Here is a 16,093-nt window from a genome sequence, read left to right as displayed (position 1 = left end):
AGACGGTCAACACACGACTTACATAATAAGCATCTCGCGCTATCACGTGATCTTGGCACTCACCGCCAAGCTTTCACACACAGCGGATTTTGGAGGGCTTTGCACTAAAACCTCAAGGAATTTCCAGATCACTTTGACTCCCGCCGACGACGACTCCTTCTTCCTGCGCACCCTCCATCAACCACAACCGCAACCATGGCGACCGAGTTGACAGTCCAGTCCGAGCGCGCTTACCAGAAGCAACCACATATCTTCCTCAACCACAAGTCCAAGGCTGCGAAGAGCAGGAGGGTTGGTAAGGGTGGACGAAGATGGTATAAGGATGTTGGATTGGGCTTCAGGACGCCAAAGACCGCCATTGAGGGATCATACATCGGTCAGTAGATTCTCTATTGGAAGGCAGGCTTTAGCACTGTCCGAAAACTCTACACATGCCATGAGATTTTACGGAGCGGGCATTGGAAGACTGGACTGGTTCTGACATCCCGACAGATAAGAAATGCCCATTCACCGGACAGGTCTCCATCCGTGGCCGTATCCTCACCGGCAAAGTCGTTTCAACCAAGATGCACCGAACCTTGATCATCCGCCGAGAATACCTACACTTCGTCCCCAAGTACGCCCGATATGAGAAGAGACACAAGAACCTCGCCGCACACGTTTCGCCGGCATTCCGTGTTGAAGATGGTGACACCGTTACCGTTGGACAATGCAGACCTCTCAGCAAGACTGTAAGATTCAGCCATCGAATGGAGTGAACTGGAACTGACAGGTATCGACTTTAGGTCCGATTCAACGTTCTGCGTGTGCTTCCCCGAACTGGCAAAGCTGTCAAGTCCTTCCAGAAGTTCTAGAGCAAAGATGATGGCGTGGATGGAGGTTCACTCAATTGATTTCTGTGGCAGTAAGACGAGTGCAACTTCGACAATGGAGTTGACCATCCCCAAAGATCCGCATTTTATCGTGTGAACCGGCATGGGAATATGGGCCGATGAGCGTCACCAAGGCACGAATAGAGAGTGTGCCACTGGGTTCGAGGCCAGTGACAAATGCGAAATGAAAACAGCATTGATCAAACATATTCAGTTCAACCACCATCCTTCCGAAACTCTACTCGTGTTCTTCAGCAGTTACTATTCTCCTGGAAGTTGTGTCTCCTGTTTCCCCACTGTACATCATGTTACACTGGGACATGTTGTCATCTATGTGCATCTATGACCAGACTGGCTGTCTCCTGCGGCTCCATTTCTAACCTGAAGATCATTTTTCAAGCCTGTAGGTACGCAAAGCCTGCTTCTGCCTTCAAAGGAGGGTAACCACTGCTGTCGACCTTAGGAAGGATGCTCAATTTCCTCTCGGTTTCTTTCTCGTTCGCCTCCACCCATCTCTTGACCTCGCTCTCTACGCTCCAGTCGCTGATCAAGTCGTGGCCCTGCCCGATCTGGTGCAGCTGCGTCCCACTCGCTTGCGTGTTCATTGGCAATGGCACGAAATTCTCGATTGCACCCGTAACTCTCCCTGCTAAAAGCTCTTTGACGAGGAATGGTTCCGCTGCTAGGGGTCTCCCGATGCCAATACCATCAGTTGCACCGGCACTGATGGCCTTGACCATGCCGCTGGCTGTTCTCAAACCTCCAGTGACGTAGACCTTGGTTTTCTTAAGGAGTGGCCGGATCATCTCCGCAAATTCGATGAAGTAAGCTTCTCTGGCAATTGTGCTCTGCTTCTTGTGCTCGAAAGCCCTTCCCTCGAACGTGCCCCCAGACAGATCCACGAAGTCGACTCTCGCCTCTTCCAGCTTGAGACACAAGTCTCTCGCGTCTTCGGGGGTAGTCCCTTTGTCCTGAAATTCAACGGAGTTGAGTTTCACGCAGATGATGAAATTTGGATCAGTCACGCGACGCCGAATTTCCTCGATAATCTCGAAGACGATTCTCGATCTGTTGTTCAAGTCACCTCCGTACTCGTCGGTGCGCTTATTCGTCGTGAGGCTCAGGAACTGTGCTAGAAGGTACCCATGTGCACAGTGCACTACGATATTTTCGCGTCAAACAGTGCGCTGGAGGACATTTATAGCCAGAGCCTTACCTTGTACTCCGTCAAAGCCTGCCTTCCAGCAGAGATATGCAGTCTCGCCCCAACTCTTCACCATCTCCTTGATCTCCAGAATCGAAAGTGGTTTGGGTCGGTTGAACTCGTTCCCGGCCCATTTAATTGCTAAGTGCACATCACTCGCACTGACGGGATTTGGATTCAGATACTTTCCTCCTTGCCTGCCAGGATGGGAAAGTTGTGCAACGATAAGTGAACCGTAAGCCTTTGCAGCATCTGTAACCTCGCGGTACTTGGCAATACGGCCGTCGTGATCGTCCACAATAATTGGGTTTCCGAAAGCTTCAACAGCATCATATCGGACCATGGTGTTACCACTGACAATGATGCCAATGTTGCCTGCAAAGCACCACGGATCAGTCTCATCAAGATGCAAGCAAACCGTAGTCTGGATTGCCAGACCGTGCAACCATCAAATCAAACCATGATACCTACCTTCACCCCATCGTCTATAGAGATTTAAATACTCTGGTGTTGGGAAACCTCGTACAGACTAACAACGTTAGGCTCAACCAAAATTTCTGAGGCCAAGGTTAAATCTTACTATATCCTCGCCTTCTTTATTCCATCGGCAAAGCCTTTCAGTCATCGGCGCCTTCAGCAGTCGATTCTTCACCGTCCGGCCGGAGAAGGCAAAGGTCATTGGCGCCTTGAGGACAGAGACGTCGACGGGATGAGATGCGATGCGAGTACGGCCTCTATTGTCGCTCTCATCGACCCCAGCAGCAGACCGAACCGGATCGGCCTGGATCGTAGATGTGTCATACTCCATCTAGCTAAAAGTTATCAATATCAAGAAACAGGCTTAGTAAACCTATGCTCATTGATTAAAGACGTAGACGATGAGCTATCGCCGGCGTTCGAAGCGCGTGTGAGGACGATTTCCCGATCGATCAGGGAGACTGATCGCCACCTTCAATACAATGTACAATCACAAACGCTGTACAGAGAAGAGCAGGACAACGATCCAAACTCGGAGCCTCAGATACCAAGTCCGAGGGGCGGTGACGGTTTCGAGATTGCACGACCTATCACCCTGTAGACCTCATGGTAGTATTCACATAAGCTTCTGCTATACCGAGGTAGTCTCGAATGCCAGGCGGATTTCAGCCGCGCTGCTACACACCTCTACGTTGGATATAATTGGGGAAATTCACAATTTGATCCCTTTATGAGTAAGTGAGGAGCCGGTGTTGGAGAACTGAGCATGGGCTTTCTATCTCGGACCGTATTCTTGAATGCGGGGAAGCCATTGGGCCATGGGAGCATCCAGATCCTAGCAGAGGTAAATACCATCCTGCCTAGGGACCTATTCCACCAGACTGTTTCAGCCCTCCTGCTCAATGACCTACCATTGCTCATGCCGGGTCCAAACTGATTGCCTGCATGTCTGCCTCTCTGCTGGAGCCAATCTTTGAGGTACAAGGGCAATATCACGTGACCTGAGCCCCGGAAGGAAGGCGAATGACATCAGCGGCAACCTGTTGCCAAGACTGTCATGAGCACCAACCCCTTCAAACTTTGTAAAATTCGAGACCGAGGTACGAGTATGCTTAGGGATTTACATCAAGCACTTGTTTTGCCCCAAAATCCATGGTTTACAGGGGCCTCTCATCGATGGAAAATACTCAGCCTATGGTAGCCGTCTTTTGTCCCAACTTTTCTGCAAAACAAAACTTCCATGGTCGAATTGAGCATAGCGGTTCGAGGCCACGAGCCTGTTTGCTCTTTCGCTTTGAACGTTGGCAACTTCATTGATAGGGGCCCATAACCCTATAATCCCTGGGCTGGATCTCAGACTATGGATCCTTGAGACTCCTTCCTCAACAAATGTGCAGCTCCCCGACACGTTCGGTGCACGGACTGGTGATTGGTGACTGTTCGCCGACATTCCCCAGTCCGTAAGTTGCTGATGCAGCCCATCCTACTATCGAGCCTGGTACCTTGAGCTCAATGATGCGGTGAAAATGCAAATGATCATTCCTTCTCTTCGTACTCACACGGTTACTCACTGCTCACGGCGGCGAGATGCAAGAATCACCACGACGTTTAATTTGGGATTTCAGGTGTGCGCCTACTAAAGGGAGTGTTGTCCTGAGAATGCAGAGAGATAGAGTCTAACAATAGGGGCAAGCTGACAACACGATACTTACATGTGCTGGCTCTTCAATAATAAGATCATTCGACCTTTTCAGATACATTCCGGGGTTGAAAGGAGTGAGGAGTGAGGAGGTCGATCAGCTTGTCGTCATCACGACGAGTGCCTCCCGATCAACCACGCGCAGCGCACCAACATATCCCATTGTGGTAATAACTTCAAATTACCTAGGTAAATATCCTGCCATGGCAAATTCAATATTCTTCGTGGAGTGCCCAGATTGTCTTCGTCACCCTGGTCTTCGTCACCATACTCTTTTCGTCGAAGTGGGAGTAGAAGCCTCGGTTCATAATTCAACGAGTGACCAGCGATTGATTGTATTTTGCGAAGTACTATTTAGATGAAAACTCCGGTGGGTCCCGCTGCCTTCCAGAAGAAGGAAGATCTCCGTTATGGCGGCCAAAATCCTCTGATACCCCGGGCTGCCCAATGTCCGCCCCAGAGATCCGGGGCAGTGCCAGCGCTTGGCCTTGGCAAAAAGCGGAAGCAAGACAAGGCTGGGCAACTCCACCCCGACCACTCACATCCTTGACATCGGCATATCCAAGAAAATGGTCTCCATGTACGTGCTGCTCCAGATCTTGCGTACGTCCATGATACTTTCATGTGGCAGCCGGGATGCTACCAAAAGGCCCACGTGAAATCAAATCCTATCGTTCACATTGATATATAAAATGATATCACGAACCCCTATGTGACATGTCTGTATCTCCGCAGCTTTCTCGCGACCAAAATTCAGCACCATGGCATCGGCTCCAGTACAAAGATCGGATGACCTACAGATTGTCGATGACAAAAGTCCAGATGATTCATTCATCGAGGATGCCAAACAACGTGAGATACAGGCCCTCGACGATGACCCTGTGTTCAGCAGACCAGAACAGCGGAAAATCATTCATCGTATCGACCGCCGTCTGATCACGACAACAGGGGCAATGTACTGTGTTAGTCTGATGGACCGCACCAATCTGCCCAATGCAGCTATTGCGGGAATGAACGTTGAGTTGGACTTGAACGTGGGCTTCCGCTACGTGAGCGCTCTCTGCCTCGTCGATCGAATTGTTGTTAACCAATGCTCGTTAGTCGACCATCGCTCTGGTGTTCTTCATAACGTACACCTTGTTTCAGCCACCAGCCACGCTTCTTTGCCGAAAGATTGGTCCTAGACCTTTTCTCGCCGGTATTTGTTTGGCTTGGGGGCTCGTCATGGTGAGTCACGATGCTCCAGCCCAATGGTTGAACGCAGAATTTATTCGCGATCTCCTATTACACTAGATCATCATTGAACGATTCCTTCTCCACACCATAACGTGAGAGTCAAACGCTGACGAGAATAGATCGGATTTGGATTCCCTCAAGACTGGGTGGTTATGTTGCCACTCCGCCTGCTGCTGGGCGTGTTCGAAGCAGGCTTCTTCCCGGGCTGCGTATATCTCATCTCAACGTACTATTCTCGCTATGATATGCAGAAGAGATATGCAGTTTTTTACATGATCGGGTCTTTGGCCTCTGCGTGCTCTGGAATCCTTGCTTATGGTATTCAACAAATGGTAAGCGCTATCATTTCGACGGTATCGACACCAGTTAACTTGCGTAGCACGGTCTGGCAGGATACTGGGGATGGCGATGGGTAGGTTTATATTCCCTACATCTACAATGTACGAACGCTAACAAGGAATGGAACAGATTTTCATTATCGAAGGCGTCGTAAGTTTCTTGAATTTTAGACAACACCACAGATACATATTGACGGCCAACAGGTCACCTGTGTTATCGCATTCATTGGCTTCATTTTTCTTGTTGGTTTCCCGGATCAGCTTGCGAAGAAGAAGTCATGGCCGCCGTTCCTAAATTCGGAGGAGATCGCATTCGTCATACGACGAATCAACAAGGACAGGAGTGATGCCGACGCTGAAGAGTGGAACTTCAAGAAATGGGCGTCTTCAGGCAAGGACCCCAAAGTCTGGGCGTTCGCCTTGGTCTTCTTGTATGCACTTTCGAAAGAATAGCTCGATGAATTCGGTTTACTGACATATCCACAGCTGTCTTACAACTATGGCCTATGCCATTTCCTACTTTCTTCCCATTATCTTGCGCGAGAACATGGGCTTCTCAATTGCCGAGTCACAATGCCTTGCCGCCCCTCCTTATGCATTTGCTGGTATTGTGATGATCTGCATTGCCTGGGTGGGAGATAAATACCACATTCGTGGACCACTTCTGGCAGGGAATGCTGTGCTGGGCTTGATTGGATTGCCAATCATGGTACGTCACCACGAGAAATTCTTCTGTTACCTCAAATCTTTACTGATAAATACAGGGTTTCGCGTCGCAAGCGGGGGTCCGATACTTTGGAGTTTTCCTCATTTGCGCAAGCTGCAATTCGAGCATACCTACAGCGATGGCCTATCAAGTAAGAGTTGATTATTGATCCCAAGGCTAAACTTTACTGACACATGCTAGGCTAATAACATCCGAGGGCACTGGAAGAGAGCATTCTGCTCCGCAACTCTTGTTGGGTTTGGTAAGTCTTCATGTCGGGCTCATCAGTCTCCTTGAGCTAATGTCTATGCCTCCAGGTGGCATTGGCGGCGTCGCCGGTTCTCTAATCTTCCGCTCGCAAGATTCGCCTCATTATCGCCCAGGAATTTACGCTGGAATGGCATGCAATGGGCTGATCATCACCATCGTTGTAGTCAATTCACTCTACTTTAGACGGGAGAACCGCAAGGCAGATAAGGAGGGCAAGGTATTGGAGGGGAATCCGTCCTTTAGATACACTATTTAGATGGGGCTGCGCCATCTCGTTACAGGTCCAAGCAAGAGGTCTACTCTCAACTTGCAGGCTGCTTGGATACCTTTGCCGTTCGATGACTGAAACTGGGCCTTCGACAAATCCCAGGTCAGCTTTCGTCGAACGGCAATCAGTGTTGTTCATCAAAATAGACCCCAGAGCAAAGAGACGGTTCAAAGCCCATGGCACGATAGAGTCGGTTTCCATAGAACAGTCTTTTAGATGCAGAATTTATAAATGATGCTAGCCTTTCAGTTGTCCATAGGTTGTGTCCAAGCGCCAGGAGGCTGGGATGGAATTCAAACAACCCCCTCCGTACTTGCCGTGGCTTTGTGGATGCCATCCCGCCTTCACAAAGAATTCTCATCGTCTCTTCTCACCGAGGAACCTGAGCAATGAGCATGACACTCATAGCAATGTCTGGATCTACTTTTAGTGACACACTGCTTGAGAGTTTAGAAATCCCCATACTCCAGGTCGTTCCCATTGCATTGAAATTCCCACGTGATGGCCAGCCCTGAGCGTCACACGAACGCACGTTGTGGCGCCACGTTGATACGACGAAAATGGATGGAGCGGCCACCCCTCAAATCTGGCAACAAGTTTGCTACAATGTCAGACCTGTTTCTTCTAGGATCGGGCAAACCTATGGATCATGTCCTTTCACTAGCCAAGTTCGACAGGCTCTAGTGTTAATCATGCAAGGCATTGAAGAATAGCAAAAGTGATGGGCGGCCCTGCCTTGGGGAAAAGAAGGGCTCAATACTTGGTATTGTTTATGCCTCTGTCATACATTTCACGACCCACCTAGCTTCATTGATGATATAGATGTGCTGGGGCAGGCTGGGAGGAGATTTACCGATGGATCAATCATTACGCCCCATTGTACAACTCATAGCAAAGCCCTGAGTTCCACCTTCGAGCAAAGGGAGCAAAGTATTGTGCTGTCATGATCGGCAATCAAGAGGAACCAGCAGCAAGCGAAGCTCTCTCCGAAGAGAACGCACGGTGAGTCCTCATCGGTTGGAAGAGAAGGTGTCCCTTGTCGATTTCTGCACGTAAACGGTAAGAGTGAAGTGAAATACAATCACATCTACTAGAATGTGGCCTGCACTTTTCATTCCCGCCTCACGTCTGACTCTCACTAGCTCAAGGATCGAATTTCTTTTTTCGAAGTCGTCAAGCTGAACTCCTGCTGTCTGATGGTCTTTGCAACTGGACACGTCCACGAACACAGCATATCTGGCCATCAGTCGCGCGAGAAGCACGACGCGATGATGGCCCCTTTCGCTCTCTCGCTTTTGTTTTTGAGCTTTTTCCTCGCGCGAGCCATTGCGATCGACAGAATTGATTCACCGACGCCTCAGGAGTTGTCGGAGCCAGACAGTCCAATCAACGGCACAGAGCCATGTGCAAAATTGCATAACTACCTGACGACGGTAGTTCCTGGTAGCAAACTATGTGCGTCATGGGTGTAGTTCCAGAAGTTGCAAGATCCTAATGGCTTACAGCGCCAGAAAAGGTCAACTTTCCGATTCCTGCTGAGCTAGCCTACTCTTGTGCGATGTCTGCTCCCTTGCTTAAACCCGACGCTCTCCGCCTCATCAACGTGGTCATGGCATTGCTAGAATGGCAATCGACACTGGCATACCTCAAGGACCCACCGCCAGGGTATTTACTATCAGCAACCGATCTCATGTCTGATGCCCAAACGCTACGCGTGGCAGTCGAGAATGACGCTTTTACCTCTGAGCTTGCCTTCGAAAAGGCCCTGACCGACATACTAGAATCTTCTCATGATGGCCATCTGTACACCAGCTTGCCTGCAATGAGAGTGTTTGGGTATATAAGGACTATCGACGGCATTGTTTCTGTCTCGCTGGATGGTAGATCAACACCAGATATATTTGCTTACGGTGAGGTCACTAGGTGTTTTGATTTGTCCACTATACCTACTAATTGGACTGATAGGAGATATTGAACAGCGAAATGCCGATAATAATTTCAACCCTTCTCCAATAGTTAAGATCAATGGACAAGACGCTAAGAGCTGGGTTCTTTATCAAGCTCTCAATACCACTAGTGGCCAACATGATCCTGATGCAATGTACAGCCCTATCTCAAGACTCAACTCCACAATTTTTGCTAATGTTTTAAGGTACAACACATTCGTGAAGTCGCCTGCTGCTGGAAGCAGATTTCTGTTCTGTGGGAGCTATCCAGGGCCGAGCACGACTATCCTCTTTAAAAATGGGACAGTCTTGAATCACCCTACCACAGCAGTGCTGCTTGATGATTTCACGGGCGTCGTCGATGGTAGGTCATTCTACCGCAGATTCGTTACAGAAGTTACACGGAAGCGGGCACTGTCCTCCAGAGGTACAGTTTCAGCCTTGGGCCATAACACAATCCACGAAATGAGGAAGACTGCTGCGTCTCATCATAGCAACGACCTATACCCTGCTCCCCTTTACTTCACGGATGACGGTGCGATCGAGGGATATTTCATGAATGTCCTCGGATTTGAAACCGTTGCTGTTCTCAGACTTGGAAGCTTCAATCCACGGAGCACGGAAGAGTTTCATTCTAACTTGACTGAGTTTTTGCATACATGCGTCTTGAATGGTAAGCAACATCTCATTGTTGACATTCAAAGTAACGGAGGCGGAAATATTGGGCTTGGATACGACGTCTTCGAGCAGCTCTTCCCGGATACCGAGCCTTATTCAGCAGGAAATTTACGTTCACACGAACAGTTGAATGTAATGGGTGAATTCTTTACACAATTCGCGCACGGCGTGCTTGAGGACACTGGCAACATTACGAACTATATCGCGGCAGGTGGCTTCTCCGCATTTGATGGTAGAGGGCTGAACAATCTCAGTGGTCAGAGGTTCGATTCGTGGAGCGAATTCACTGGTCCAACTCTGAGCCATGGTGACACTTTCACGAATCTTGCTCTCCTTGATATCGAAAACACCGATTATGAGGACTATCTAAGCGGGTTTGTTTTCAGCAAACCTCCAAGGCAAGCGTTCCAGACTGAGAACATAATCGTTCTCAGCAATGGAAACTGTGGATCGACATGCGATACGTTCATGAATCTCATGAAGTGGCAAGGAGGAGTCAAAACCATTGTTGGCGGAGGCCGACCCAAACCAGGCCCGATGCAGTTTGTTGGTGGAGTCAAAGGAAGACGAAAACTCAGTATTGGTTATCTAATGTACATGGTTAACCTGTTCTACCAGCATGCGCCACCGGACATTCAAGCGAATGCAAATCAAACAAAGCTCAAAGAAGTCGCGGACAACGGCGAGTACCTCTCACGCCGAAGTGATGGCACGTTCGCCGTGAATTTCGGGAACGGCATTGCAAAGGACGATGTGACCATGACACCTTTGCAATTCGTATACGAAGCTGCGGACTGTCGAGTTTGGTGGAAGCCCGAGCATTTCTTTGACACCACAACTCTCTGGTCCCTTGTGGCTGGGACAGCATTTGGATTGAACAACACGGAAAAATGGGCTGCTTGTGTCGCAGGTAGCACTAATCATCCCAGCTCGGTATCTGGGGGTATGCAACTGGTCTTCACTTACAATGGCACACTTCAACCACCCTCGGATGGGAAAAACAACCAATCGTCTGTTGCTAAGGCTGACCCTGATCCAAAAGGAGTAGAGCTTAAGAACAGTGCAAAGACTTTTGTGCAAAAGTTTGCTTCGATTCCTCTCTTTTTGGGGGCTGTGATGTTTGGAGGCATTCTTAACTTGATGTAATGCGGAGTGTTGAATTATGGGTTCTCAGTGGAGATGGCTCCATAGGTAATTCCATGAACTAAATCCAGCACCATCGGGGCCGAGTCTTGGTTCAAAGCAACTGGGGTTGGGTAGGAGAATCTTGGAAACACGTTCTCACATGAAACGCTGCAAGAACTTTTCAGACAAGGAACAGACCGTACCTACCGATTGGAGTGATAGGTGATATCGGAAGACACAAGTACTATAGTGCTACAATCACCTTGTGAACCGAGTGGGAAGAAATGGTACTCAATCCAACTTTCAACTTGGCAATTTAGAACCTAGAATTGTAGAGATCACTAGGGCAGGTGGGCGCGTGTCAAAGAGTAGGCTGGGCGTCACCGACACCATATTATATGACCGTGATGAGCTAATCTCCGGCACAGTATTTACTTTACCGCGCGTGGCAAGAAATTCCAGCACCCGGCCGCTTCTACGGCTTCTCGGGTTCAGTTTCGTCCGACATTCCATCCTTCAAACCATTCTCAGCCTCACCACGTCTCGGACTGTGTGTCGCGACCGCAACACCCTCTTCGGGCTGGACATCATTCAAGACGGGAGGCCCTTTGAAGCTCTTCCTCGCACTGACAAAATACCACGTAATTGCCACACTTGAAAACGCAGCAAACACCACACTGGCATAGTTCATACTCGTCGGGGTGACCGGAATCGCAACAGGCATGCAGAAAAGCACCACCGCAAGACAGATCCAGCACAACGTGGCGATATTAATAAAGAATCCGAATTTGCCCAGGCTGAAAGTCGAGTGCCGGACAGCCTTGCGGCCGCGGAGCACGCTGACGAGGATCGGGATGCCGTAGCTGGTGCTGAGGCAGATGGTGGCGACGCCGGTGAAGGCATTGAAGGCGGCCGTCGAGCCGAAGTAGATGAGGCCGAGGAGGCAGTCAACTACGGTAGAGAGGACGAGGCCCCACAGTGGGACGTCGAGTTTCGTGTCGATGCGCGACCACAGCTTCGAGCCCGGGATCGCGCCGTCCCGCGCAAAGGCGTAGGTGCAGCGTGAAGCGGCCGTCAGGGCGCCAATGCCCGCGAAGAAGAGGATTCCCAGGATGAGGAACAGTAACCCGAAGCCGCCGGCTGCAGAACCTGTCACGGTCTTGAATAGGAGTCCGATCGGCTGGCCGTTCGCGACGGCGAGCAAGGTCGCAACGTCTGGGAGAACGAAGAGAATGGGAATGAGGTAAATGATCCCCGTAAGCCCGGCGGCTGCGACGGACAGGACGATGGCCTTGGGGACTTCTCGGTGAGGGTTCTGCACCTCCTCGCACATGCTCGCCACCATCCCGTACCCGGTCAGAGTGTACGCAGCTTGCAAGAGCCCCACGAAGAACGCCCACCCACTGGGCCACCCTGAAGCGGATGCGTCAAAGTGCGAGAAGACGAACTTGGCGCTGCGCTTGTCATCGGCCATGGTCAAAACGGTAACGAGGATGATGATCACGCTGGCTCCGGTCCAGTAGATGCAAATCGTGTTGATGAGGTTCAGATATTTCGATCCAAAAGCATTGACACTGGCGCAGATCAGCATGACCGCCCAGAACATCAGCACCGTCTGCCAGGCGTTGGGGACAAAGTCTTCGTTCCACAGAGAGATGGCAGACAGGATCAATTGGCCTCCTGAGAAGTTGATGCTCAGGGTCACCGTCCAGTTCCCAATCAAGGTCAGCCAGCCGTCAACGTAGGATATCATCGGCGCCCATTCCTTGGTCGCCAGCATCGCCGACCAGTAATACACGCCTCCGGCGGTCGGATATACCTGTCATGGTTTGCAGATGTCAGCCAACCAGATAGCAATTCCGATACACCATGTATCCATCCATACAGCCAGAAAGGACACCTAGAGACAGCAAAATGGGGTTCCACTCACAGCACATATCTCAGCCAGCGAAGCAGCGATGCTCAGTGAAACGATCGAGACGAAGATCCAACCATACAGGATGGTCACGGCCTGGCCATCGGTCAAGGTGATGTAGAGAGTCGTGCTAAGGCCGAACGGCACGGCCATGATGGCAAACGATAGGCCCAAGACACTTAGCATGGACAAGTTCCGGGGCAGCTCGCTCTGGTAACCAAGCTTTGCCAGCGCTGCGTCGCTCTCGGCATGCTGGCCCGTCGAGCTGCGCCGCCGTTGCGGAGCTTGCAGGGATGGTCTTCTCGACATTGTCTCTATTGAGGTCGCTGATGGATAACTCGGGATTAGGTAGCCCACGTGGGAGATAACTTCACAGAATGCCGCGGGAGACTGCAGGTTTATGATGGAAATAACACCAAGCTCTCCCGTACCGTTTGTCACACTTTTCTCCATGAGGGCAATTGCACAGCCTGTCCTGCTAGCTTCTTTGGCCTGGTGGTCTGGCCCTTTTGGTGCGTGATGGAGGTGGAGCGGTGGTAGCCAAGGTTCAACACTTGACGTCATCCGTGTAAGAAGCTCTATTTGGCAGGTCGAGGAGAGCAGAGGAGTCGAGGACTTCACCGATGTAACGGTTTGACATTAGCTGCTGGGGGGTCCCTACAGTTGGCCAAGTACTCGTACATATTTACCAATGCCAAGGCGTACTCGTCGATGAAATACCCACTGTTTATGCAAGAAATCGTGGGTCGTAGTTAGAAGCACACTGAACAAAGACACCTACATGATGCACTCAAATGCCGAGATCGACATAAAAGATTGGCACTCTGAATATTCTCCGGGCATGACGATCCCCTAGTGTCCCCAACTTCTATAACTACCGAGTGCCTAGGCAACCTTGGCTACCTACCTACCTACCGTCGTATACGAGTAGTCTGGTAATTAGTGACATCGAGCAATACTAACTTCCTATTTAGGTACGAAGCGCTGCTTTTCACCTTCGATTAGGATCCTCACGCGATCCACAGACCCGCGTTGAATGTTTCAAGTTGATAAGGACCACTTTTTGTCGCCTGATGCCACCGGGTGTGTCGCATCCTTGGAGGTTATCACCAGTCAGCGCTGGCGATTGCTAGGTATTCACGAGTAGTAGATAAGGGCGATGAGTTCGCCGATGAGCCGAGAAAACCTGCTATCGTTGGAGTAAAAAGCCTCAGACTCGTTTCTCGTTTCGCTGGATTTACTCCTGTACTCGTAGATCCCCTAATTGCCATGAGCTCGAGCGAGAAAGGAAAGATCCCACTAGTGAGTGGATACAATCATTTGTTCTAGCATTTGGCATGACTACGTACATGTCCTCTGCAGCTGTAGCAGGGCTATGCGGGATCCTGCTCGAGTCAATATTAATCTTCCCCCGCCCCTGACTAACACCAAGTGGCCAATAGTCTTTTACGGCCAATGGTGGTCAGAGGCTCAAAAAGTCATAAGTGGACGTCTTTTTCATGTGCATGTGCATGTCCACTGGGTATCCCGATTTCCGTGTATATATTATCCCCTCACGATTTGTTCATTCATTGGTATCGTTTGGTGTGCTTCAAAGGCCGACACCGAGCCACAGAGGGATCACCATCCCGAGCACCAGCGTCCACCAGCGCAAGTCTTCGCTGATGAAGGACTTGTCCCTCGAGGCGCCGCCCGAGAATTGCGATGGGCTTCCACTGCCAGCTGCGGTTGAGCTAGATGAAGCGCCTGCTGCAGCTGTGCTCCCACTCAAGGTTGTGGTGTACGAGTTGGTAGTTTGTGCGATTGGGAGCACAAGTGTCGCCCCACTCGTCAGCTCAGAGCCGTAGATTGTTGTTGTGCTGTTGTTTTCCAGCGGCAGGATTATGGTTGCCGATGACCAGGCATTTCCCATGACGGTGCTCTCCGAGTAGCTTGTCGATATCACCGAGGTGACTGTTGGAGCAACGACAGCCGAAGTGGAAGTTTGAGGTCCTGTCGGGTTTGGAGCCGTAGAAGATGAAGTCCGCGGCGTTACAGTGGTTGATAGAAGTGATGATATGGAGCTCGAAGTCGACCCGGCACTGTTCGTCGTCGTTGCAGTTATTGATGTCGTAACGATAACGGTTGAGAACTGGTCACAATAATCCAAGAACTGCTGAAATTGTGGTGCGATCTGGACGAAAGTCCCGCTGTCGTCGGTCCCATGCACTTGAATACACTGCTCACATTGTTCCAAGGATGTTCCGAACGCGGACCCAGGGACGCAAAGCGCCGGAGTCTTTCCGTTGGCTTGAGCTTCGAGCAGACAATTGTTACACCAAGGGAAACATGTCCCTGGAATGCTGGTCTGCGCCTGCCTAGCTCCGACTGTTGGAGAGGGCGGGCGAACCGTGGTCGAAGTGAGCGTAATTGTTTCGTCGACTACGAAGATCTCATAGCTGAGACCGAATTCCGCGGGATTGATGTTGAAATAATCGTCTAATGCTTGCACGCTTAAACCAGGGTTCAATGCGGGGGTGGAATTGCCATAGATTGTAGCATCCCAGGTTGCCAATGGTACGGGAAGTGCTTCTGCTGGGATACATTGATCTGGAGGACATAGGAAATTTCTATCGGGGATCCCGGGTTCGAAATTGCAATTCTCCCGCGTCGGCTTGCAAAGCCAGCCTGGAGGACAGCCCCATCTGTATGCATCAAAATTAGTTCTGGTGAGCTCAATAAGTTCGGATTCAATCCTACTTACGTCCAGTCTGTTGGATAAGGCCCCAGGGCAGTGTAAGTTGGATTGGCGATACGAGCAGGACATAATGTAACACTTGTAACCCTCTGCGTGATCGTTGAGAGAAGAAGTTCCTCGGTGGCTGTCAGCGTTAGAGGGCTAACAGTAGTTTCCGTCTCAGTTGCAGTAGTCGGGCTGACAGTTATCGAAGTCTCAGTTGCAGTGGTAGGTACAATGACTACTGAAGTGTCTGTTTCGGTGCTGAGGCTGACGGTAATCGACGTCTCGGTCGCCGTAGTAGGCACAATAACTACCGAAGTTTCTGTTGCAGTCGTTGGACTTACAGTAATGGAAGTCTCAGTTGCGGTTGTGGGGACGAGCACAACCGACTTTTCCGTTGCGGTCGCCGTGGTAGGACTAACAGTTGTTGAGGTTTCGGTCACGATCTCCGTCTAAGGTAGTTAGCAAATTGTGTCTCACAAGGTGATGCCTCAAAACACAAGAGAGGAAGAGTCTTCCGTCCATAACAGACTGGTGCTCAAGCCACGGTACAAGGTTTGAATTTGGACGTGCTCAGTAAGTCGTCGCTTGGCTGAAATCAGGGAAGTAAGAAGCTGGCTTACTGATGTTAGAATAGTTG

The 16,093-nt window shown here is 50.3% G+C and overlaps 6 protein-coding genes across 6 annotated transcripts; 3 read left to right on the top strand and 3 right to left on the bottom strand.

Moving 5' to 3' along the window:
* Positions 1 to 195: 195 nt before the first annotated feature.
* Positions 196 to 854, top strand: A1O9_01223 (40S ribosomal protein S11; the record flags this gene model as incomplete). The annotated part of the gene is made up of 3 exons (XM_013410382.1): positions 196 to 376; positions 493 to 731; positions 786 to 854. The coding sequence occupies 3 exons, from the start codon at positions 196 to 198 to the stop codon at positions 852 to 854; spliced, it is 489 nt and encodes a 162-aa protein (XP_013265836.1).
* A 413-nt stretch (positions 855 to 1,267) lies between these two features.
* On the bottom strand, positions 1,268 to 2,884 carry A1O9_01222 (uncharacterized protein; the record flags this gene model as incomplete). Its single annotated transcript, XM_013410381.1, has 4 exons — positions 1,268 to 2,031; positions 2,089 to 2,451; positions 2,548 to 2,605; positions 2,657 to 2,884. 4 exons carry the CDS (start codon positions 2,882 to 2,884, stop codon positions 1,268 to 1,270), a joined length of 1,413 nt encoding a protein of 470 aa, XP_013265835.1.
* A 2,129-nt stretch (positions 2,885 to 5,013) lies between these two features.
* On the top strand, positions 5,014 to 7,058 carry A1O9_01221 (uncharacterized protein; the record flags this gene model as incomplete). The annotated part of the gene is made up of 10 exons (XM_013410380.1): positions 5,014 to 5,301; positions 5,354 to 5,479; positions 5,608 to 5,820; positions 5,868 to 5,900; positions 5,957 to 5,977; positions 6,031 to 6,257; positions 6,313 to 6,535; positions 6,591 to 6,683; positions 6,734 to 6,794; positions 6,850 to 7,058. 10 exons carry the CDS (start codon positions 5,014 to 5,016, stop codon positions 7,056 to 7,058), a joined length of 1,494 nt encoding a protein of 497 aa, XP_013265834.1.
* A 1,570-nt stretch (positions 7,059 to 8,628) lies between these two features.
* A1O9_01220 (uncharacterized protein) lies at positions 8,629 to 10,840 on the top strand (the record flags this gene model as incomplete). The annotated part of the gene is made up of 2 exons (XM_013410379.1): positions 8,629 to 8,980; positions 9,036 to 10,840. 2 exons carry the CDS (start codon positions 8,629 to 8,631, stop codon positions 10,838 to 10,840), a joined length of 2,157 nt encoding a protein of 718 aa, XP_013265833.1.
* A 454-nt stretch (positions 10,841 to 11,294) lies between these two features.
* Positions 11,295 to 13,043, bottom strand: A1O9_01219 (uncharacterized protein; the record flags this gene model as incomplete). Its single annotated transcript, XM_013410378.1, has 2 exons — positions 11,295 to 12,638; positions 12,750 to 13,043. The coding sequence occupies 2 exons, from the start codon at positions 13,041 to 13,043 to the stop codon at positions 11,295 to 11,297; spliced, it is 1,638 nt and encodes a 545-aa protein (XP_013265832.1).
* A 1,282-nt stretch (positions 13,044 to 14,325) lies between these two features.
* A1O9_01218 (uncharacterized protein) lies at positions 14,326 to 15,540 on the bottom strand (the record flags this gene model as incomplete). Its single annotated transcript, XM_013410377.1, has 1 exon — positions 14,326 to 15,540. The coding sequence occupies one exon, from the start codon at positions 15,538 to 15,540 to the stop codon at positions 14,326 to 14,328; it is 1,215 nt and encodes a 404-aa protein (XP_013265831.1).
* Positions 15,541 to 16,093: the final 553 nt, after the last annotated feature.

Source organism: Exophiala aquamarina (genome assembly GCF_000709125.1).
Source record: "Exophiala aquamarina CBS 119918 chromosome Unknown aczIA-supercont1.1, whole genome shotgun sequence".
Taxonomy (NCBI): domain Eukaryota; kingdom Fungi; phylum Ascomycota; class Eurotiomycetes; order Chaetothyriales; family Herpotrichiellaceae; genus Exophiala; species Exophiala aquamarina.
This window is presented reverse-complemented; position numbering and strand designations above follow the sequence as displayed.